Genomic DNA, 23,973 nt, shown 5'->3' on the forward strand with positions numbered 1-23,973 from the left:
GTCGAGGCCAGGGATGCATCTTGCAGTCACTGTTGCTGGCTGGAATCAATTTTGTAGGTGTGTTGTTCGAATCCAGTTGTCTTGTTGATTATTGGTTACGAGTGGCCTGCCACACCGAGGATGGTCTCTGACTGCATTAGTCTGTTGCCAACATTGCCATAAACACCAAATGGTGTTTCTGTGGATGTTAAATTGTCTTGCAACATCACGTTGACTCGATCCTGCTTCAAGCATACCAATTGATCACAGACACTCATTTTCGGACAGGCGTGGCATTTCGTAATGTTGAATAATTGCGTAATTTTGTTGTTTTTCTGAGTGGTTGTTGTCAGCATGATGATAAACAATGCATATGGAATCCTGTTAACGCACATGTTTTTATACCCATTCTTGGGTAGTGAAATGCATGGGGCTTGCATAAAAGTCAACTTTTGCATGGAATGCATGCTTTTCTGTAGCAGTTGCATTTTTTGTGACTTGATTCAGTACATGTACTACAATATTGAAAACCAAACTTAACTTGTTTGAAAAATACACTAAAATATTGGTGTCAGGAACTTTTGTTGTTGAGTATATGAAAATAAAATGTCCTTGCAATATTCTAAATCACCTAAATATTAATCCATGACTACTTTGTCACAGAAACAAAAACGTTCAATAAGTATCTCTTTTGAAACAATGTTAACCTAAATGCCATGTAAGCTTAAATTGGGTTGTCTAAGTATCAATGAAAACAACCATAATCCAACTGTGAAAACATTATCCTAAAATAACGTTGTCAACACCATTTAATTACCCCTGTATTCAATAATCATAAATCTGCCTAGTCATCTCTTGTTTACCTGGCTCAGCAACTGCCTCTTGGTCTAGTGCTAGAGCATCCGCCCGGAGAGCGGAAGGTTGTAGGTTCGATCCCGCGCCGCATCGTACCAAAAGACGTTAAAAGATGGTACTTGTTTTTTACCTGGCTCAGCAACTGCCTCTTGGTCTAGTGGTAGAGCATCCGCCCGGAGAGCTGAAGGTTGTGGGTTCGATCCCGCGCCGCATCGTACCAAAAGATGTTAAAAGATGGTACTTGTTGTTACCCTGTCTGGCATTCGGCATTAAGGGGCTAAAACAAGGACTGGTCGGCTCGGAGTCAGTATACTGTGTCTGAGTCGGGTATTCCTGTTAAACTGGGCCATGGTATCTCAGTGGGCTAGCACTATAAATCGGCATCAGTCCGGACTAGTACAAGCAGCCACACACACACACAGACTTGTGTATATAAGTGCAATAATCTTGGATGCGACGTTAAACCCCATTTCACCTTGACCTGGCTAAGCAACCCCCTTCAGTCAGAATATGATAGTACTGCAGGGCACTCAAACATAATAAGCTGTTATAAATTAGAAAGTTTATTTATTAGAACATTTATCACTTTGTATAAAAAATTATATGAAAAAAAGGTGTTTAAGAAAATGTATTACCGACTGTGCCATTCACGCACCAGGAACATATCTTACCTGTGCCATTAAGGACCCTTGAAGAGCCGGGACAGAATAGCTCTTCAGCAACCCATGCTTGCCGTAAAAGGTGACTATGCTTGTCGTAAACGGTGACTAATGGGATCGGGTGGTCAGGCACGCTGACTTGATTGTTTCATGTCATCGATCCTAATTGCGAGGATTGATGCTCATGATATCGATCACTGGATTGTCTGGTCCAGACTCGATTTTTTGTGTATTTACAGACCGCCGTCATATAGCTGGAATATTGCTGAGTGCAGCGTTAGACAACAAAACAACCAACCAAAGCCATTAAGATTTTAACTGTGCTATTGAAAGGACAGAAATTGGCTGACTATTTGAGATAGAGAGATGTGCAAACTTTCTGTGATGTTTTGTAGTCAAGTATGTTGTCTGTATAATCTTTAGGGTTATGTGGAAAAAAATCGCAAAAACTTATATCAGACACCAGAGCTATTTGTTATAATTATTATTTAATATTGCCCAATACAAACTCCCCAAGTGTAGACATGAATCTCTGTGTTTATTGACGTTTGTAATTAAGGACGTAACGCACGCAAACATGTAAGTAAAAACGGTACAGATTTCTACTGCCTGTGAAGATCCAGGTTAGAATTGGTCTTCTGCAACCAAAGCTTGTCGGAAGAGGCGACTTACGAGATTGGGTGGTCAGGCTCGCTGACTTGGTTGATGCATGTTCTTGAATCCCAATTGCGGAGATCGATGCTGATGATGTCAATCACTGGATGGTCGATTATTTACAGACCGCCGTCATTGAGATAATGCTTGAGTTAAAACTCAATTGCTCAAAACGTTACGTGGAGCTCTGCTACTTGTTGTGGGGATGTATTCCATTGATGGGATTAGAACCAGTGACATACTGATCATGCAGATTGGAGGTCGGACACCTTGTCCACATGACCAAAGGTATTAACCTCGTCCGCAAGTAGACAAGGTAACAATCTCATTAAAATCAGATATTAGTTCTCACTATACTAAACAAAGATCTGAGGGCTTGCCATTAAGGGTCACGTCAGAACGACCTTTCATCCAACCAATCAGAGCGTCGCTTACCAAATCATGAAAGTGACAGTCGGAATGTGTTTTCTTGTCATGCAACCACGAAATATTTAACAGGGGGTGTTCCGAACGACAGTTACGGGTTTTATGATTATATCCATTCAATCTAGGCCATCTATAAGCCATTCCAGAATGTTCTTCTAATCAGTTTTATTTTTTTAATCAAGAATACTTCTAAATATGTTTCGAAGCGTAGTCGCCAGTTTGAAACTAGTGTCGTAAAGCTCGAGAAAGCTGCCTTCTGATTGGCTACTGTTCATTTCTTGTCAGTCATTTCATTGGTCGGTCAAAATTCACGAAAGGTCGTTCTGACGTGACCCGTAATGGGATGTCCTCAGATCTTTAAGTGGTAGCCAAAACTAAGATCTGATTTTAATGAGATTGACAAGGTACGAAGGTCATCTGAGGGATGACTCCACACCACTGGACTATCAACAGGCTGCCGAGATATGGTTGGAGTATTGCTGAGTGTGGCATTAAGGAACGTTCACCCCCACAACTATGATAGAACCGAATTTTCTTTCACAGGTTGCAAGACTGGAGTACAGAACACAGTTCCTTTCGAAGCTGTTTGGGAACCCCCGACTTGCATGTACAGCCCTGGCTCTCTGTATTATCTCTGCCACTCTCTACAAGAGTTACAGGTTTGTTAGAACCTCTGTCCAAGTTTATTGCCCTATGGAACCCCATTGCTTGTCGTAAGAGGGGACAAAACTGGGAACCAGGGTCATGCTGGGTTCGAATTACTCCCTATGCTGTTCGCAAGAGCTGACTTAATGGATAAGGTGGTCAGACTAAGTGTTTTAGTTGATGGTGTGTCATCGTTCCCCAGAGGTAGAGCGCCCAGAGAGCGGAAGGTCCGGGGTTCGATCCCCGACCGCATCATACCAAAAGACGTTAAAAGATGGTACTTGTTGTTACCCTGTCTGGCGCTCGGCATTAAAGGGCTAAAACAAGGACTGGTCGGCTCGGAGTCAGTATACTGTGTCTGAGTGGAGTATTCATGTTAAACTTCGGCATGGTATCTCAGTGGGCTAGCACTATAAATTGGCATCAGTCCGGACTAGTACAAGCAGCCACACACACGTGCATGCACGTCGCTATATAAGTGCAATAATCTTGGACGCCACGTTAAACCCCATTTCACCTCACACCTCGTTCCCCAATGGCATGGATCATTGCCCACAATATCAATCACTGGATTGTCTGATCCACACTTGATTATTTAAGGGCTTCCATGATATCGCTGGATTTTTGCTGTGTAGATCTTTGCTCATGATATCAATTGTGAGATTGCTTGGTCCAGAGAATTAGGGCGCCATCATGGACCTAGAGTGAGTGAATATGGTTTTACGCCGCTTTTAGCAATATTCCAGCAATATCACGGCGGGGGACACCAGAAATGGGCTTCACACATTGTACCCATGTCGGGAATCGAACCTGGGTCTTCGGCGTGACGAGCGAACGCTTTAACCACAAGGCTACCCGACCGCCCCCATGGAGCTAGAATATTGATGAGTGTGGTGTTAAACAAGAAAAACAAAAACACTCACACATTCACACACTTGTAATCATTGAGGACTGTGTGGTTATTATAACTGTGTGACATTGTACATAAATAGAGAAGATCATTATTATTATTATGGTATCATGCATGGATAATTCTAGGGAGGGGCCTTGCGCTTTAAGCTCTTAAATTTGAAAAAAAGGTCCACATTTTCAAATATAATGGGGCATTTAAACACTGTGCTCTATGGGGGTGCCTCTGGAATATTTGAAATTTTCACATAAAGGGCCCATGTCAGTAATGCCTAGAGTGAACCCTGCATCATACAATTTATATTTAACTGACCATGCTGACATTTTTGTTCACATAAAAAATAGAAGTTCAGTCTGTCTATTTCTGATTTTCTTCACTAAATGATGAAGTTTTGGTTTCAAACAAGGAAATCATCTTCAATAATTGGTGAAGGGATTCAGAGAAAGATAGATATTTTAATGTAATTTATGATGTGCCTCCGGCTTCCAGCTTGTAGACATCAAAGAGGTCATGATTGTCATCTTGGGACACTCGTTTACAAGCCCGTGAAGATCCGGGGTAGAATAGGTCTTCAGCAACCCATGCTTGCCATAAAAGGCCACTATGCTTGTCGTAAGAGGGGATAACGGGATTGGGTGGTCAGGCTTGCTGACTTGGTTGATGCATGTCATAGGTCCAAATTGCATGGATCGATGCTCGTGATGTCAATCACTTGATTGTCTGGTCCAGACTCAATTATTTACAGACCGCCATCATATAGCTGGAATATTGCTGAGTGCGGTGTAAAACAACAATCCAACCAACACTTGTTTACAAGCCAGACCTGGATCCTGTGTCTGTCAGTTAGTTGACCAGTGAGGTTGTTGTCCTCAGGTTCAAGATGGCAATGGACAGTCAGCCCCGCTGTATTCTGCTCCATGAGAACTGGGTCCTGTGTCTGTCAGTTAGTTGACCAGTGAGGTTGTTGTCCTCAGGTTCAAGATGGCAATGGACAGTCAGCCCCGCTGTATTCTGCTCCATGAGAACTGGGTCCTGTGTCTGTCAGTTAGTTGACCAGTGAGGTTGTTGTCCTCAGGTTCAAGATGGCAATGGACAGTCAGCCCCGCTGTATTCTGCTCCATGAGAACTGGGTCCTGTGTCTGTCAGTTAGTTGACCAGTGAGGTTGTTGTCCTCAGGTTCAAGATGGCAATGGACAGTCAGCCCCGCTGCATTCTGCTCCATGAGAACTGGGTCCTGTGTCTGTCAGTTAGTTGACCAGTGAGGTTGTTATCCTCAGGTTCAAGATAGCAATGGACAGTCAGCCCCGCTGCATTCTGCTCCATGAGAACTGGGTCCTGTGTCTGTCAGTTAGTTGACCAGTGAGGTTGTTGTCCTCAGGTTCAAGACAGCAATGGACAGTCAGCCCCGCTGCATTCTGCTCCATGAGAACTGGGTCCTGTGTCTGTCAGTTAGTTGACCAGTGAGGTTGTTGTCCTCAGGTTCAAGATAGCAATGGACAGACAACCCAGCTGCATTCTGCTCCATGAGAACTGGGTCCTGTGTCTGTCAGTTAGTTGACCAGTGAGGTTGTTATCCTCAGGTTCAAGATAGCAATGGACAGTCAGCCCCGCTGCATTCTGCTCCATGAGAACTGGGTCCTGTGTCTGTCAGTTAGTTGACCAGTGAGGTTGTTGTCCTCAGGTTCAAGACAGCAATGGACAGTCAGCCCCGCTGCATTCTGCTCCATGAGAACTGGGTCCTGTGTCTGTCAGTTAGTTGACCAGTGAGGTTGTCCTCAGGTTCAAGACAGCAATGGACAGTCAGCCCCGCTGCATTCTGCTCCATGAGAACTGGGTCCTGTGTCTGTCAGTTAGTTGACCAGTGAGGTTGTTGTCCTCCGGTTCAAGATAGCAATGGACAGTCAGCCCCGCTGTATTCTGCTCCATGAGAACTGGGTCCTGTGTCTGTCAGTTAGTTGACCAGTGAGGTTGTTGTCCTCAGGTTCAAGATAGCAATGGACAGTCAGCCCCGCTGCATTCTGCTCCATGAGAACTGGGTCCTGTGTCTGTCAGTTAGTTGACCAGTGAGGTTGTTGTCCTCAGGTTCAAGATGGCAATGGACAGTCAGCCCCGCTGCATTCTGCTCCATGAGAACTGGGTCCTGTGTCTGTCAGTTAGTTGACCAGTGAGGTTGTTGTCCTCAGGTTCAAGATAGCAATGGACAGTCAGCCCCGCTGCATTCTGCTCCATGAGAACTGGGTCCTGTGTCTGTCAGTTAGTTGACCAGTGAGGTTGTTGTCCTCAGGTTCAAGACAGCAATGGACAGTCAGCCCCGCTGCATTCTGCTCCATGAGAACTGGGTCCTGTGTCTGTCAGTTAGTTGACCAGTGAGGTTGTTGTCCTCAGGTTCAAGATAGCAATGGGCAGTCAGCCCCGCTGTATTCTGCTCCATGAGAACTGGGTCCTGTGTCTGTCAGTTAGTTGACCAGTGAGGTTGTTGTCCTCAGGTTCAAGATAGCAATGGGCAGTCAGCCCCGCTGTATTCTGCTCCATGAGAACTGGGTCCTGTGTCTGTCAGTTAGTTGACCAGTGAGGTTGTTGTCCTCAGGTTCAAGATAGCAATGGGCAGTCAGCCCCGCTGTATTCTGCTCCATGAGAACTGGGTCCTGTGTCTGTCAGTTAGTTGACCAGTGAGGTTGTTGTCCTCAGGTTCAAGATAGCAATGGGCAGTCAGCCCCGCTGTATTCTGCTCCATGAGAACTGGGTCCTGTGTCTGTCAGTTAGTTGACCAGTGAGGTTGTTGTCCTCAGGTTCAAGATAGCAATGGGCAGTCAGCCCCGCTGCATTCTGCTCCATGAGAACTGGGTCCTGTGTCTGTCAGTTAGTTGACCAGTGAGGTTGTTGTCCTCAGGTTCAAGATAGCAATGGACAGTCAGCCCCGCTGCATTCTGCTCCATGAGAACTGGGTCCTGTGTCTGTCAGTTAGTTGACCAGTGAGGTTGTTGTCCTCAGGTTCAAGATAGCAATGGACAGTCAGCCCCGCTGCATTCTGCTCCATGAGAACTGGGTCCTGTGTCTGTCAGTTAGTTGACCAGTGAGGTTGTTGTCCTCAGGTCCAAGATAGCAATGGACAGTCAGCCCCGCTGCATTCTGCTCCATGAGAACTGGGTCCTGTGTCTGTCAGTTAGTTGACCAGTGAGGTTGTTGTCCTCAGGTCCAAGATAGCAATGGACAGTCAGCCCCGCTGCATTCTGCTCCATGAGAACTGGGTCCTGTGTCTGTCAGTTAGTTGACCAGTGAGGTTGTTGTCCTCAGGTTCAAGATAGCAATGGACAGTCAGCCCCGCTGCATTCTGCTCCATGAGAACTGGGTCCTGTGTCTGTCAGTTAGTTGACCAGTGAGGTTGTTGTCCTCAGGTTCAAGACAGCAATGGACAGTCAGCCCCGCTGCATTCTGCTCCATGAGAACTGGGTCCTGTGTCTGTCAGTTAGTTGACCAGTGAGGTTGTTGTCCTCAGGTTCAAGATAGCAATGGACAGCCAGCCCCGCTGCATTCTGCTCCATGAGACCTGGGTCCTGTGTCTGTCAGTTAGTTGACCAGTGAGGTTGTTGTCCTCAGGTTCAAGATAGCAATGGACAGTCAGCCCCGCTGCATTCTGCTTCATGAGAACTGGGTCCTGTGTCTGTCAGTTAGTTGACCAGTGAGGTTGTTGTCCTCAGGTTCAAGATAGCAATGGACAGTCAGCCCCGCTGCATTCTGCTCCATGAGAACTGGGTCCTGTGTCTGTCAGTTAGTTGACCAGTGAGGTTGTTGTCCTCAGGTTCAAGATAGCAATGGACAGTCAGCCCCGCTGCATTCTGCTCCATGAGAACTGGGTCCTGTGTCTGTCAGTTAGTTGACCAGTGAGGTTGTTGTCCTCAGGTTCAAGATAGCAATGGACAGTCAGCCCCGCTGCATTCTGCTCCATGAGAACTGGGTCCTGTGTCTGTCAGTTAGTTGACCAGTGAGGTTGTTGTCCTCAGGTTCAAGATAGCAATGGACAGCCAGCCCCGCTGCATTCTGCTCCATGAGACCTGGGTCCTGTGTCTGTCAGTTAGTTGACCAGTGAGGTTGTTGTCCTCAGGTTCAAGATAGCAATGGACAGTCAGCCCCGCTGCATTCTGCTCCATGAGAACTGGGTCCTGTGTCTGTCAGTTAGTTGACCAGTGAGGTTGTTGTCCTCAGGTTCAAGATAGCAATGGACAGTCAGCCCCGCTGCATTCTGCTCCATGAGAACTGGGTCCTGTGTCTGTCAGTTAGTTGACCAGTGAGGTTGTTGTCCTCAGGTTCAAGATAGCAATGGACAGTCAGCCCCGCTGCATTCTGCTCCATGAGAACTGGGTCCTGTGTCTGTCAGTTAGTTGACCAGTGAGGTTGTTGTCCTCAGGTTCAAGATAGCAATGGACAGTCAGCCCCGCTGCATTCTGCTCCATGAGAACTGGGTCCTGTGTCTGTCAGTTAGTTGACCAGTGAGGTTGTTGTCCTCAGGTTCAAGATAGCAATGGACAGTCAGCCCCGCTGCATTCTGCTCCATGAGAACTGGGTCCTGTGTCTGTCAGTTAGTTGACCAGTGAGGTTGTTGTCCTCAGGTTCAAGATAGCAATGGACAGTCAGCCCCGCTGCATTCTGCTCCATGAGAACTGGGTCCTGTGTCTGTCAGTTAGTTGACCAGTGAGGTTGTTGTCCTCAGGTTCAAGATAGCAATGGACAGTCAGCCCCGCTGCATTCTGCTCCATGAGAACTGGGTCCTGTGTCTGTCAGTTAGTTGACCAGTGAGGTTGTTGTCCTCAGGTTCAAGATAGCAATGGACAGCCAACCCCGCTGCATTCTGCTCCATGAGAACTGGGTCCTGTGTCTGTCAGTTAGTTGACCAGTGAGGTTGTTGTCCTCAGGTTCAAGATAGCAATGGACAGTCAGCCCCGCTGCATTCTGCTCCATGAGAACTGGGTCCTGTGTCTGTCAGTTAGTTGACCAGTGAGGTTGTTGTCCTCAGGTTCAAGATGGCAATGGACAGTCAGCCCCGCTGCATTCTGCTCCATGAGAACTGGGTCCTGTGTCTGTCAGTTAGTTGACCAGTGAGGTTGTTGTCCTCAGGTTCAAGATAGCAATGGACAGCCAACCCCGCTGCATTCTGCTCCATGAGAACTGGGTCCTGTGTCTGTCAGTTAGTTGACCAGTGAGGTTGTTGTCCTCAGGTTCAAGATAGCAATGGACAGTCAGCCCCGCTGCATTCTGCTCCATGAGAACTGGGTCCTGTGTCTGTCAGTTAGTTGACCAGTGAGGTTGTTGTCCTCAGGTTCAAGATAGCAATGGACAGTCAGCCCCGCTGCATTCTGCTCCATGAGAACTGGGTCCTGTCTTGCAGTTAGTTGACCAGTGAGGTTGTCCTCAGGTTCAAGATAGCAATGGCCAGACAACCCAGCTGCATTCTGCTCCATGAGAACTGGGTCCTGTGTCTGTCAGTTAGTTGACCAGTGAGGTTGTTGTCCTCAGGTTCAAGATAGCAATGGACAGCCAACCCCGCTGCATTCTGCTCCATGAGAACTGGGTCCTGTGTCTGTCAGTTAGTTGACCAGTGAGGTTGTCCTCAGGTTCAAGATAGCAATGGACAGCCAGCCCCGCTGCATTCTGCTCCATGAGACCTGGGTCCTGTGTCTGTCAGTTAGTTGACAAGTATGGTTGTTGTCCTCAGGTTCAAGATAGCAATGGACAGTCAGCCCCGCTGTATTCTGCTCTATGAGAACTGGATCCTGTGTCTGTCAGTTAGTTGACAAGTATGGTTGTTGCCCTCAGGTTCAAGATGGCAATGGACAGTCAGCCCCGCTGTATTCTGCTCCATGAGAACTGGATCCTGTGGCTGGGATACCTTTTCATCTACCTGGGTGTGCTGTTGGTTGTCAGTAGTTTCTTAGCTCTGGGATTCTTTGGAACCTACTTGGGTGAGTACACATGGTATATCCAGTATTATCCCCCACCACAAGGTGGAAAAGGGGCTGTCCCTTTGTCTGTTACTTTTTATGCTTTTAGGACGGGGGTATATAGTTATACCAAAGTTCCGTCCATCCATCCGAAAACTTTGTCTACGCGATTTCTCTTAAACTATTCAGTGGATTCATCTCAAACTTAGTACATATAATCTGTGTCATATGGAGGGGTGCAGTCAAAAGAAAAAAATTGTTTTGATTAATTTTCCATTTTTTTATGAATTTTTCAAACACTAACCCTATCCAATATTTAATTTGAAACTACTGACACACTAGGCGGGTCGGGGGTATCAGTGAGCCACTCTCACTTTTGCCCTTGTTATTGCTATGTTTGTTGTAAAAGGTGACTAACGGGATCGGGTGGTCAGGCTCGCTGACTTGGTTGATGCATGTCATTGTATCCCAATTACGTGGATGGATGCTCATGTTGCAATCACTGGATTATTTGGTCCAGACTTGATTATTTATAGACCGCAATAATATAGCTGGAAAATTGCTGAGTGTGTCGTTAAATAACAAACAAGACAAATAAAAGTTACAGTAGGTATATACGTTCTTCTTGATTGTGTTGTGATGTTCATTTGTTTTAATGTTGTCATGGTAATGCCTGTTTGGCTGAGGGGCTGGCTGTGACTGAGGATTTGTAAAGACACGTTTTATACTCAGTCATCATTGTTGTCATTGCTGACTAATGGACCGCCTCCGTGGTCTAGTGGTAGAGCGTCTGCCCGGAGAGTGGAAGGTCCAGGGTTCGATCCCCGGTCGCATCATACCAAAAGACGTTAAAAGATAGTACTTGTTGTTACCCTGTCTGGCGCTCGGCAAGAAGGGATTAAAACAAGGACTGGTCGGCTTGGAGTCAGTATACTGTGTCTGAGTGGGGTATTCATGTTAAACTGCGGCATGGTATCTCAGTGGGCTAGCACTATAAATCGGCATTAGTCCGGTCTAGTACAAGCAGCCACACACACACGTGCATGCACATCGCTATATAAGTGCAATAATCTTGGACGCAACGTTAAACCCAATTTCACCTCGCCTCACCTCTGACTAATGATTTAAGACAAGGTGTAACGTAATCTTAACAGAGACCAAAGGACGTCATAATATTGTAAAGCGAGCCAGTCCTATTTTTTTTTTCCTATGTTTGATGGCGTGTTGTTTCAGGTGATTATTTTGGGATCCTCATGGATGAAAAAGTAACAGGCTTCCCTTTCAACCTGGTCAGCAATCCCATGTATGTCGGAAGCACAGTCAACTACCTGGGCATGGCCCTCATGTAAGTGTGGGTGTCAGAACACAATCAACTACCTGGGCATGGCTCTCATGTAAGTGTGGGTGTCGGGTGTCAGAACACAGTCAACTACCTGGGCATGGCTCTCATGTAAGTGTGGGTGTCGGGTGTCAGAACACAATCAACTACCTGGGCATGGCTCTCATGTAAGTGTGGGTGTCGGGTGTCAGAACACAGTCAACTACCTGGGCATGGCCCTCATGTAAGTGTGGGTATCGGGCGTCAGAACACAGTCAACTACCTGGGCATGGCCCTCATGTAAGTGTGGGTATCGGGTGTCAGAACACAGTCAACTACCTGGGCATGGCCCTCATGTAAGTGTGGGTGTCGCGTGTCAGAACACAGTCAACTACCTGGGCATGGCAGTCATGTAAGTGTGGGTGTCAGAACACAATCAACTACCTGGGCATGGCAGTCATGTAAGTGTGGGTGTCAGAACACAATCAACTACCTGGGCATGGCAATCATGTAAGTGTGGGTGTCAGAACACAGTCAACTACCTGGGCATGGCCCTCATGTAAGTGTGGGTGTCGGGCGTCAGAACACAGTCAACTACCTGGGCATGGCAGTCATGTAAGTGTGGGTGTCTGGCGTCAGAACACAGTCAACTACCTGGGCATGGCAGTCATGTAAGTGTGGGTGTCAGAACACAATCAACTACCTGGGCATGGCAGTCATGTAAGTTTGGGTGTCAGAACACAATCAACTACCTGAGCATGGCAGTCATGTAAGTGTGGGTGTCTGGCGTCAGAACACAGTCAACTACCTGGGCATGGCAGTCATGTAAGTGTGGGTGTCGGGCGTCAGAACACAGTCAACTACCTGGGCATGGCCCTCATGTAAGTGTGGGTGTCAGAACACAGTCAACTACCTGGGTATGGCCCTCATGTAAGTGTGGGTGTCGGGTGTCAGAACACAGTCAACTACCTGGGCATGGCCCTCATGTAAGTGTGGGTGTCAGAACACAGTCAACTACCTGGGTATGGCAGTCATGTAAGTGTGGGTATCGGGTTTCAGAACACAATCAACTACCTGGACATGGCTCTCATGTAAGTGTGGGTGTCGGGTGTCAGAACACAGTCAACTACCTGGGTATGGCAGTCATGTAAGTGTGGGTGTCAGGTGTCAGAACACAGTCAACTACCTGGGCATGGCCTTCATGTAAGTGTGAGTGTCTGGTGTCAGAACACAATCAACTACCTGGGCATGGCCTTCATGTAAGTGCGGGTGTCGGGTGTCAGAACACAGTCAACTACCTGGGCATGGCTCTCATGTAATTTAGGGTGTCTGGTGTCAAAACACAGTCAACTACCTGGGCATGGCTCTCATGTAAGTGTGGGTGTCGGGTGTCAGAACACAGTCAACTACCTTGGCATGGCTCAATTGTAAGTGTGGGTGTCGGGTGTCAGAACACAATCAACTACCTGGGCATGGCTCTCATGTAAGTGTGGGTATCGGGTGTCAGAACACAGTCAACTACCTGGGTATGGCAGTCATGTAAGTGTGGGTGTCAGAACACAATCAACTACCTGGGCATGGCAGTCATGTAAGTGTGGGTGTCAGAACACAATCAACTACCTGAGCATGGCAGTCATGTAAGTGTGGGTGTCTGGCGTCAGAACACAGTCAACTACCTGGGCATGGCAGTCATGTAAGTGTGGGTGTCGGGCGTCAGAACACAGTCAACTACCTGGGTATGGCAGTCATGTAAGTGTGGGTGTCGGGTGTCAGAACACAGTCAACTACCTGGGCATGGCAGTCATGTAATTGTGGGTGTCGGGCGTCAGAACACAGTCAACTACCTGGGCATGGCAGTCATGTAAGTGTGGGTGTCGCGTGTCAGAACACAGTCAACTACCTGGGCATGGCAGTCATGTAAGTGTGGGTGTCGGGCGTCAGAACACAGTCAACTACCTGGGCATGGCCCTCATGTAAGTGTGGGTGTCGGGCGTCAGAACACAGTCAACTACCTGGGTATGGCAGTCATGTAAGTGTGGGTGTCGGGTGTCAGAACACAGTCAACTACCTGGGCATGGCAGTCATGTAATTGTGGGTGTCGGGCGTCAGAACACAGTCAACTACCTGGGCATGGCAGTCATGTAAGTGTGGGTGTCGCGTGTCAGAACACAGTCAACTACCTGGGCATGGCAGTCATGTAAGTGTGGGTGTCGGGCGTCAGAACACAGTCAACTACCTGGGCATGGCAGTCATGTAAGTGTGGGTGTCGCGTGTCAGAACACAGTCAACTACCTGGTCATGGCTCTCATGTAAGTGTGGGTGTCGGGTGTCAGAACACAGTCAACTACCTGGGCATGGCTCTCATGTAAGTGTGGGTGTCGGGTGTCAGAACACAGTCAACTACCTGGGCATGGCTCTCATGTAAGTGTGGGTGTCGGGTGTCAGAACACAGTCAACTACCTGGGCATGGCAGTCATGTAAGTATGGGTGTCGGGTGTCAGAACACAATCAACTACCTGGGCAAGGCTCTCATGTAAGTGTGGGTGTCGGGTGTCAGAACACAATCAACTACCTGGGCATGGCTCTCATGTAAGTGTGGGTGTCGGGTTTCAGAACACAATCAACTACCTGAGCATGGCTCTCATGTAAGTGTGGGTGTCGGGTGTCAGAACACAATCAACCACCTGGGCATGGCCCTCATGTAAGTGTGGGTGTCGGTTGTCAGAACACAATCAACTACCTGGGCATGGCCCTCATGTAAGTGTGGGTGTCGGGTGTCAGAACACAGTCAACTACCTTGGCATGGCTCTCATGTAAGTGTGGGTGTCGGGTGTCAGAACACAATCAACTACCTGGGCATGGCTCTCATGTAAGTGTGGGTGTCGGGTGTCAGAACACAGTCAACTACCTGGGCATGGCTCTCATGTAAGTGTGGGTGTCGGGTGTCAGAACACAATCAACTACCTGGGCAAGGCTCTCATGTAAGTGTGGGTGTCAGAACACAGTCAACTACCTGGGCATGGCAGTCATGTAAGTGTGGGTGTCAGAACAGAATCAACTGCCTGGGCATGGCAGTCATGTAAGTGTGGGTGTTGGGTGTCAGAACACAATCAACTACCTGGGCATTGCATAAAAAGATGACAAGAGGATTTTTAACCCATGCTCTGTTGTTATTATTTGTGAAGAGTGACTGTTGTTATGCTTGTGTTTCAGTCGAGCTAGCAGTGCAGGATTGTTTCTGACTGCAGGGGTAGGACTGGCCTACTATGTAGCAATTTCATTCGAGGAGTAAGTATGTCATCTGGTTGAAATCCGTGAAGATCCAAGTTAGAATAGGTCTTCGGCAACCCATGCTTGCTGTAAAAGGCGACTATGCTTGTAAAAGGCGACTAACGGGATCGGGTGGTCAGGCTCGCCGACTTGGTTGATGTATGTCATCGTATCCCAATTGCGTTGATCCATGCTCATGATGTCAATCCCTGAATTGTGTGGTCAGACTCAATTATTTACAGACCGCCATCTTATAGCTGGAATATTGTTGAGTGCGGTGTTAAACAAACAAAAAAACAAACATCTGAATGAAGGAGCCGGGGTCATGAAAGCTTTGGCAAGGTTCATACTGGCTTGAAAAGGCCTAGAATTTAAAGGCCCCACCTGATTTTGTGATTTGTTATTTTGCTTCAGGTTTGAGAACAAACAAAAATACTTTGCTGGACATGCTGTGTTGTGTAAACACGCGGTCGGGTAGCCTAGTGGTTAAAGCGTTCGCTCGTCATGCCGAAGACCCGGGTTCGATTCCCGACATGGGTACAATGTGTGAAGCCCATTTCTGGTGTTCCCCGCCGTGATATTGCTGGAATATTGCTAAAAGCAGCGTAAAACCAAACTCACTCACTCACCCATACTATTTCCGAATATGCCTGGCAAGGGTCAAGGGTTTTGAATCCTCGATAAACCACTGTGTTAGTTATTATTGGCACTAATTGTGGGGGAAATACAGTGCTCTTGGTGTATAGTGGTATCTAAGTGAGTATGGTTGTCAGCAATATTACATTGAGGGACACCAGAAATGAGCTTCACACATTGTACCCATGTGGAGAATCGAACACGGGTCTTCGTCGTGTCGAGCAAACACTTTAACCACTAGGCTACCCCACCACCCCTATTAAGTGATGGGACTAATTGTTTCAGGAATATACCGTATTCAACATATTCGATTGAAAGGGATGCTAATTGGGATTGTTCACTAGCCAATATATTAGCAAATATCGCCGTGGGTGCTTTTTAGAGTGGGGCGCATTTTATGTCGAATACAGTATTACTCTATATGTGTATCTTGGTTACAGTGCCTTGGCAATATTCTCTCTTATGTTCGAACCGCCTCCGTGGTCTAGTGGTAGAGCGTCCACCCGGAGAGCAGAAGGTCTGGGATTCAATCCCTGGCCGCGTCATACCAAAAGACATTGAAAGATGGTACTTGTTGTTACCCTGTCTGCCACTCAGCATTATGAGGGCTAAAACAAGGACTGGTTGGCTTGGAGTCAGTATACTATGTCTGAGTGGGGTATTCATGCTAAACTGTGGCATGGAATCTCAGTGTGCTGGCACTATAAATCAGCATTAGTCCGGACTAGTACAAGCAGACACACACACACACACACACACGCTATATAAGTGCAATAATCTGGATGCAACGTTAAACCCCATTTCACCTCACCTCTTAGTTCGAAGTAAGGCTTAAAAGGGAATATGCGCAAATATAGTGTGTAATACTTGGGAATGAGGCAGTTCTTATTCCCCATTAAAAAAAAAACAAGTAAAAAAAATAATGTCAAAAAGATAAATTTGATAAGACAAAAAAATAGAAACACAAAACCTTCTTTTACACCAATGAATAAATCCCCACAATGACACTTTTTCTATATATCCACTGACAGTGTGAATAATAGACTTTCTATCATAAAATGGTATTAACTCCCCAATAATGGAAGTTCTTTATAATATTATCAAAAGCAATATCCTGACTGAAGTCCTATGGATGTCTTTGTCCCACAGGGGCTGCCGGGTAGCTTAGTGGTTAAAGCGTTCGCTTGTCAAGCCGAAGACCTGGGTTCGATTCCCAACATGGGTACAATGTGTGAAGCCCATTTTTGGTGTCCCCCCTCGTGAGATTGCTGGAATATTGTTACTCACTCACTTGTTAAAGATGTCAACTACATGTATAATGAGAAGCTGTTCAACGTTGTCTGTCAGATACAGAGCATGAAAAGCACGAGATTTACAAAAACATGTGCAAGTTGTATAGCAACGGGTGTGTTCGGGCAAGCACTCCCAAGACAAACCATGAACAACTGTTTCCTTCTGTTCAAAACTAATCCAATCTCATTAAAATCAGATCTTAGTTCTCGCTACCGTGAAACAAAGATCTGAGGACATCCCAGTATGGGTCACGTCAGACCGACCTTGCACGAACTTTGACAGACCAATGGAATGACCAATCAGAAGGGAGCTTTCTCTTGCTTTACGGCACTAATTTCAAATTGGCGACTACGCTTCGAAACATATTTTGACAAATTATCAGTTATAAATTGGAAACCTGAACAAAAGAACATTCTGGAATGGCTAATAGATGGTCTACTTTGTATGGATTCAGTCGTTTAATCCGTAACTATCGTTCGGAATATGTCGTGTGTAAAGTCTTCGAGGTTGCATGATTAGAAATCACATTCCGACTGTCATTTTCATAATCTGGTAAGCTACACTGTGGTTAGTCGGATGAAAGGTCCTTCTGACGTGACCCCTTATGGGATGTCTTCAGATCTTTGTTTAGCGGTAGCGAGAACTAAGGTCTGATTTTAATGAGATTGAAACTAATCAGGAAAAGTGTTTTAAGATCCTATGGGTGATGTTTCCTTTTGCCATTTTTTCAGACCCTTCACGGAAGAAATTTACAAGAACAGGAAGAAACAGTCATAATCCAGGCCTACAGGCTTGTCATCTGCAGGAGGAATGTTCCAAGTGCAGCGCGTTGGTTTTACACTATTTTTACACCATGATGGTATAGTACGTCCAGAGTAGAACTCAAATCCGTGGTGCTGTCCCCATTCCATGACATATATGTATATATATATATATATATATATATCATTTAGGACTGCCTGTTGGGGTATATTCAGTATTGTGATAGTATTCATCCAACTTTAAGGCTTGATAATTATATTAATCAATGTATAGAAATATAGTATTTATGACAATTGTCAAAGTTGGACATTTTTCTCCCTGTCGCTATTCAAACTGAAGGGAAGTAACTCTAATCTGTTGTCTTTATCCTTGCGAATCAACACACAGGTTTGAAATGCGACTGTAAAAAGTCTCGCATAATCCATGATTTATTTTTAATTAATTGTGGCTATTGAAACTGTTGTTAAGCATACTATTGACTATACTAAGATGTTGGGAATTTGGCAATTTATTGCGACTATTGAAACTGTTGTTAAGCATACTATTGACTATACAAAGATGTTGGGAATTTGACAGTTAATTGCGACTATTGAAACTGTTGTTAAGCATACTATTGATTATACTAAGATGTTGGGAATTTGACAATTAATTGCGACTATTGTAACTGTTGTTAAGCATACTATTGACTATACTAAGATGTTGGGAATTTGACAATTAATTGCGACTATTGTAACTGTTGTTAAGCATACTATTGACTATACTAAGATGTTGGGAATTTGACAATTAATTGCGACTATTGAAACTGTTGTTAAGCATACTATTGACTACACTAAGACGTTGGGAATTTGGCAGTTATTGCGACTATTGAAACTGTTGTTAAGCATACTATTGACTACACTAAGACGTTGGGAATTTGGCAGTTATTGCGACTATTGAAACTGTTGTTAAGCATACTATTGACTACACTAAGACGTTGGGAATTTGGCAGTTATTGCGACTATTGAAACTGTTGTTAAGCATACTATTGACTGCACTAAGACGTTGGAAATTTGGCAGTTATTGCAACTATTGAAACTGTTGTTAAGCATACTATTGACTACACTTAGACGTTGGGAATTTGGCAGTTATTGCGACTATTGAAACTGTTGTTAAGCATACTATTGACTGCACTAAGACGTTGGGAATTTGGCAGTTATTGCGACTATTGAAACTGTTGTTAAGCATACTATTGACTGCACTAAGACGTTGGGAATTTGGCAGTTATTGCGACTATTGAAACTGTTGTTAAGCATACTATTGACTATACTAAGATGTTGGGAATTTGACAATTAATTGCGACTATTGAAACTGTTGTTAAGCATACTATTGACTATACTAAGATGTTGGGAATTTGACAATTAATTGCGACTATTGAAACTGTTGTTAAGCATACTATTGACTATACTAAGATGTTGGGAATTTGACAATTAATTGCGACTATTGAAACTGTTGTTAAGCATACTATTGACTATACTAAGATGTTGGGAATTTGACAATTAATTGCGACTATTGAAACTGTTGTTAAGCATACTATTGACTATACTAAGATGTTGGGAATTTGGCTTCATCACTTTGTTTAAAAAAGACGCTGTGGTCTTAACTTCATCCCTGAAAGATAAAGGATTGTATCAATAATAGACACACAAACAGTATCCACTGGACTTGCTGTAGGTGTATATACATGTACAAGAGAAAGAAAACGTCTGTCCCAGTCGAATTCTTATTTCAAATATCGCTTAGGGGGTCATCACTTAATGTTCCCTGACACGATCCCCATGCTTGTAACAACCTCGGCATGGTTGACCTCTATAACATGATGGCATAGCAGACAGAGTAAACTGGAATAGTAATTCATGTACAATCAGTGTCAATCACTGTCAACACTTTAGCTCCTACTATGTCACAATAAGTACCGTATTTGACGTAATAAGCGCCCCTCTCTAATAAGCACCCACGGCGAGATTTGCTGATATATTGGCGAGTGAACAATCCCAATTACCACCCCTTCCTTCCCCTATTGGCATATAATACGCACTCGTGTGTTATACGCACCCTTTATTATTGGCAATTAAATTCTGGAAACATATCTGTCGTACATCAACATTTCAGGCTGTCAGCATAACCACAAAATTTATCTTTCAACTCTGTTTTTTTCACCAAAATAATATTCTAATAAGAGCCCCCTATTTCTAATTTTGAGAGTGCCCTGGGCGCGTATTACGTCAAATAGGGTATATTAAAACAGATGCCAGTATCGCAATAAATTGCAATTCAATTGTTGGGCCTGACCCTAGTATTATGTCCTTGCTTGTACAATGAGTACCCATCTCTCCACACTCCACTGCTTATAAATCTTCTTCTTTGACTGTGCTTTACGTATATACATTTTACATATATTTTTAACTTCCAAAACTGCCCCCCACAGGAAAAATCACCTTGGATGAGATCAAGCGAGATCTACATTGTAGATATTGCTGCAATGAAATTGCATCACAATGCTTTGCAGACCATTGTGACATCATTGGTTACCATGACATCACAATCAAATGACATCACTAATGGCCCTGCTACTGAAGCTGTTAGCAGTACTTTTTACACTAAGACACTGTATTACACTTATTACTGTTAACAAACTGAAAAAGTTGGAAGAATGATGTTGGATGATAAATAAGATCTCACCCTCGTGTCTTTTGATAACTAATATATCAACACTCTATAAAAGTGGAAAAACTCGTCGGCAAGCCTCTTTTTTCACTTTTATCAACTCATGTTGATATATTTGATATCAAAAGACACTCAGGGGGGATTCTCTATTCATGAGGATCTATGAGCTCTTCTGAATAAATTACAAATTTCAATTATTATTATTATCATTATTAGTAGTATTTATATTATAAGGTATGTTATTTTTAGCATCTTGCAATTGGAATCAGGCTCAAAACTCAGATATGGTAGTAATTTGGTCATTGGTATTTATCAGCATAGACTTGAGATATACCATTAATATACTGCATAATCAAAGATAGACTGTCTCACAGACCTTGAACCATGTTATTTTCCCTTCCATACAGCCCTTACTGTAATGCTATAGTCTACAAGACTATGACTTTTATTTTCCGTTTTATTGTAAGCTTGTGAATCTTTTCTTGGAAGTGTAGTAAGTGATTAATCATTATCTGTATGATGAAATCTGCTATGAAATTCACGACAAGGTAAATCTCACTCTGCTAGATTCTTCCCAAGGCAAAAGAGTTCACACTTTCCACCCTTGCCGAACTAGGCTGGAATTACTGGGCTGGATCGTAGCACCACCAGTGGCTATTACGAGTTATGTCCCATCTATGCCTCTCCTATGGACCAATCAGATTCCACCTCTCGTATCACATGCGTTTGCTTCAAACAAAATGGTAGCACTCAGTCAAGACGATCTGATCGATAATCAATATCTATATTGTGATAAAACGAGTTTTACCTCGCCAAGTGCATCAAATTACATGAGCACCTTGTTTAAAAACATGAAAAGATTTTTAAAATATCTATTGACAAGTTGGTGGTGCAAATGCTTTTCTAATCCTGCAATCTACATGAGAGTTTACAAACCGGATTTTGATGTCGTTGCACAATTTTGATTGGACTATGCATAGACTCGTTAGTCCAGCCTAGTTCGGCAAGGGTGGACTTTTATAGTCAGTTAACTCCCTTGCCTCCGGAAGATGGATTGAACAAGCCAGCAGGGCATTTAGCCTTCGTCGTTCCATGTATTGTGAATAGCTGTTTAAATTCATGCACCTCCATTATTATTGGATGGAGTGACCTTGGTGGCCCCGTTGTCTAAGGCGCCGCACTTTGCTGTGTAGAGTTGCGTCCCTTGGGCACACTGGAAACCTGTGATTGTGTGTTTGAATCCTGGTTTGCCCTGTTTAAGGGTTTGTCAGCACCATACCTGTGCTCATGCGTTTCATCAAAGTGGTAAAGGTGTGAGACCTGCATCACTTCGGGATTTCCTCCCACTTCAAGCTGACACACAGTGATATAAATGGAATACTGTTAGAAGCAGGGTTTAATTCAACTCACTCACTCACAGTTATTGGATGGGTATTTTTAACATTCGAATTGGCCTCAAGGGTACTGGTATTTATCATAATAGAACTGAGATATATTACACTGTTTAATCAAGGAGTGAGGATGGTTTTACGTCGCCTTGAGAAATATTCCAGCAATATCACAGCGAGGGACACCAGAAATCGACTCAAACCCGGGCCTTCAGTGTAACGAGCGAACACTTTAACCACTGGGCTACCCTGTATTATCAAGGATGTTATAAGCAAGGGCTATGACTTGGTTCATTTTTCTGTTTTGTAGTAAACTTGTCAATCTTTTCTGATCTTGGATGTGAGGTTCTACTGCTTTTCAACACACATGGACTGAAATGGCCAATTGATACCAGATAGAAATATAAACTCAATAATTTGTGGTGATGGACTGGGAACAAGTTGTCCAATTGGCAAAATATATTTCTCTGGAAATGTTCAAGTCAAGTGTCTCAAAATGTAATGAATTAGGTAAGGTTTTAACCTTCTGTGAACTTTTGAACAGCTTTTAAACAAATTATATTTTAAATACATTTTTCTGGGAATGTTCAAGTCCAGTGTCTCAAAATGTAATGAATTAGGTAAGGTTTTAACCTTCTGTGAACTTTTGAACAGCTTTTAAACAAATTATATTTTAAATACATTTTTCTGGGAATGTTCAAGTCCAGTGTCTCAAAATGTAATGAATTACGTAACGTTTTAACCTTCTGTGAACTTTTGAACAGAATCATGAAGTATGATGATTGAAACAGGGATTTAAGATTGTTTTTTTATTAATTGGCATCTTGTGGTTCATGGTGTTGAAACAAATTTGACTATTTTATTATATTTCTTTTTAATGCGTGTTTAAAGGGAGGCTACATGTATGTCATTGTTAGTTGAGTTTGATTATCTCCCTTTGACCACACAGCAAATTGAGAAAATTTTACATTTAGAAACTCATCATTGATATTTTGGGCTCTTCATGATGATGTTAGTCATTAGAAATGCATAATAGGAGTACGAAGGCCATTTTAGTTCAAATCACCTTACTATCAATGTCAGCTTTGAGCTAGAGTTCTTTTAAGAATGGGATAACCGATGTATAGTGACTGCACTCAAATAACATCGGAGACATTGCTGAATGTAAGAATGGGATAACTGATGTATAGTGACTTCACTCAAATAACATAGGAGACATTGCTGAATGTAAGAATGGGATAACTGATGTATAGTGACTGCACTCAAATAACATCGGAGACATTGCTGAATGTAAGAATGGGATAACTGATGTATAGTGACAGCACTCAAATAACATCGGAGACATTGCTGAATGTAAGAATGGGATAACTGATGTATAGTGACAGCACTCAAATAACATTGGAGACATTGCTGAATGTAAGAATGGGATAACTGATGTATAGTGACAGCACTCAAATAACATCAGAAACATTGCTGAATGTAAGAATGGGATAACTGATGTATAGTGACAGCACTCAAATAACATCAGAGACATTGCTGAATGTAAGAATGGGATAACTGATGTATAGTGACAGCACTCAAATAACATTGGAGACATTGCTGAATGTAAGAATGGGATAACCGATGTATAGTGACAGCACTCAAATAACATCGGAGACATTGCTGAATGTAAGAATGGGATAACCGATGTATAGTGACAGCACTCAAATAACATTGGAGACATTGCTGAATGTAAGAATGGGATAACTGATGTATAGTCACAGCACTCAAATAACATTGGAGACATTGCTGAATGTAAGAATGGGATAACTGATGTATAGTGACTGCACTCAAATAACATCGGAAACATTGCTGAATGTAAGAATGGGATAACTGATGTATAGTGACAGCACTCAAATAACATCGGAGACATTGCTGAATGTAAGAATGGGATAACTAATGTATAGTGACTGCACTCAAATAACATTGGAGACATTGCTGAATGTAAGAATGGGATAACTGATGTATAGTGACAGCACTCAAATAACATCGGAGACATTGCTGAATGTAAGAATGGGATAACTGATGTATAGTGACAGCACTCAAATAACATTGGAGTCATTGCTGAATGTAAGAATGGGATAACTGATGTATAGTGACTGCACTCAAATAACATCGGAGACATTGCTGAATGTAAGAATGGGATAACTGATGTATAGTGACTGCACTCAAATAACATCGGAGACATTGCTGAATATAAAAATGCTATAGCTTAGACTTTTCTGACTGTAACCATGCAATAACTGAAATATAACTGAATGTACTTGTTCAAAAGATGAAGCATTTCTGACTCTAGGAATGCTGTAACTTGTATAGGACCGACTGTATCTGCAATTACTGCTATATGACTTCCTGTAACTTGGCAATGTGTTTCATGAGATATTAAATACACCCGTAGCTCTGCAATAACTGATATAAAGTGAATCTTTTATTGATGAGTGTTGATATATTTAATATCAAAAGGCACTCAGGGCAAGATGCTGATTGTTCACATTCCAAC

At 43.8% G+C, this 23,973-nt stretch overlaps 1 protein-coding gene across 2 annotated transcripts in view; it reads left to right on the forward strand.

The window, feature by feature from the left end:
- Nucleotides 1–20,763, forward strand: part of LOC124117201 (phosphatidylethanolamine N-methyltransferase-like) — a 28,044-nt gene extending 7,281 nt beyond the window's left edge. Inside the window, exons 3-7 of one of the 2 annotated variants that reach the window (XM_046478964.2) lie at nucleotides 3,117–3,232; nucleotides 9,940–10,085; nucleotides 11,298–11,409; nucleotides 14,596–14,670; nucleotides 17,313–20,763. In XM_046478964.2, the coding sequence (XP_046334920.1) occupies nucleotides 3,117–3,232; nucleotides 9,940–10,085; nucleotides 11,298–11,409; nucleotides 14,596–14,670; nucleotides 17,313–17,358 (495 nt within the window). In that variant the 3' untranslated portion in view covers nucleotides 17,359–20,763. Of the gene's footprint in view, nucleotides 1–3,116; nucleotides 3,233–9,939; nucleotides 10,086–11,297; nucleotides 11,420–12,546; nucleotides 14,445–14,595; nucleotides 14,671–17,312 lie in introns of those variants that run through there. The other variant, XM_048380795.1, reaches the window with a different exon arrangement.
- Nucleotides 20,764–23,973: the final 3,210 nt, after the last annotated feature.

Source organism: Haliotis rufescens, unplaced genomic scaffold, assembly GCF_023055435.1.
Source record: "Haliotis rufescens isolate VD_foot unplaced genomic scaffold, xgHalRufe1.0.p SCAF_33, whole genome shotgun sequence".
NCBI classification, from domain to species: Eukaryota; Metazoa; Mollusca; class Gastropoda; order Lepetellida; family Haliotidae; genus Haliotis; species Haliotis rufescens.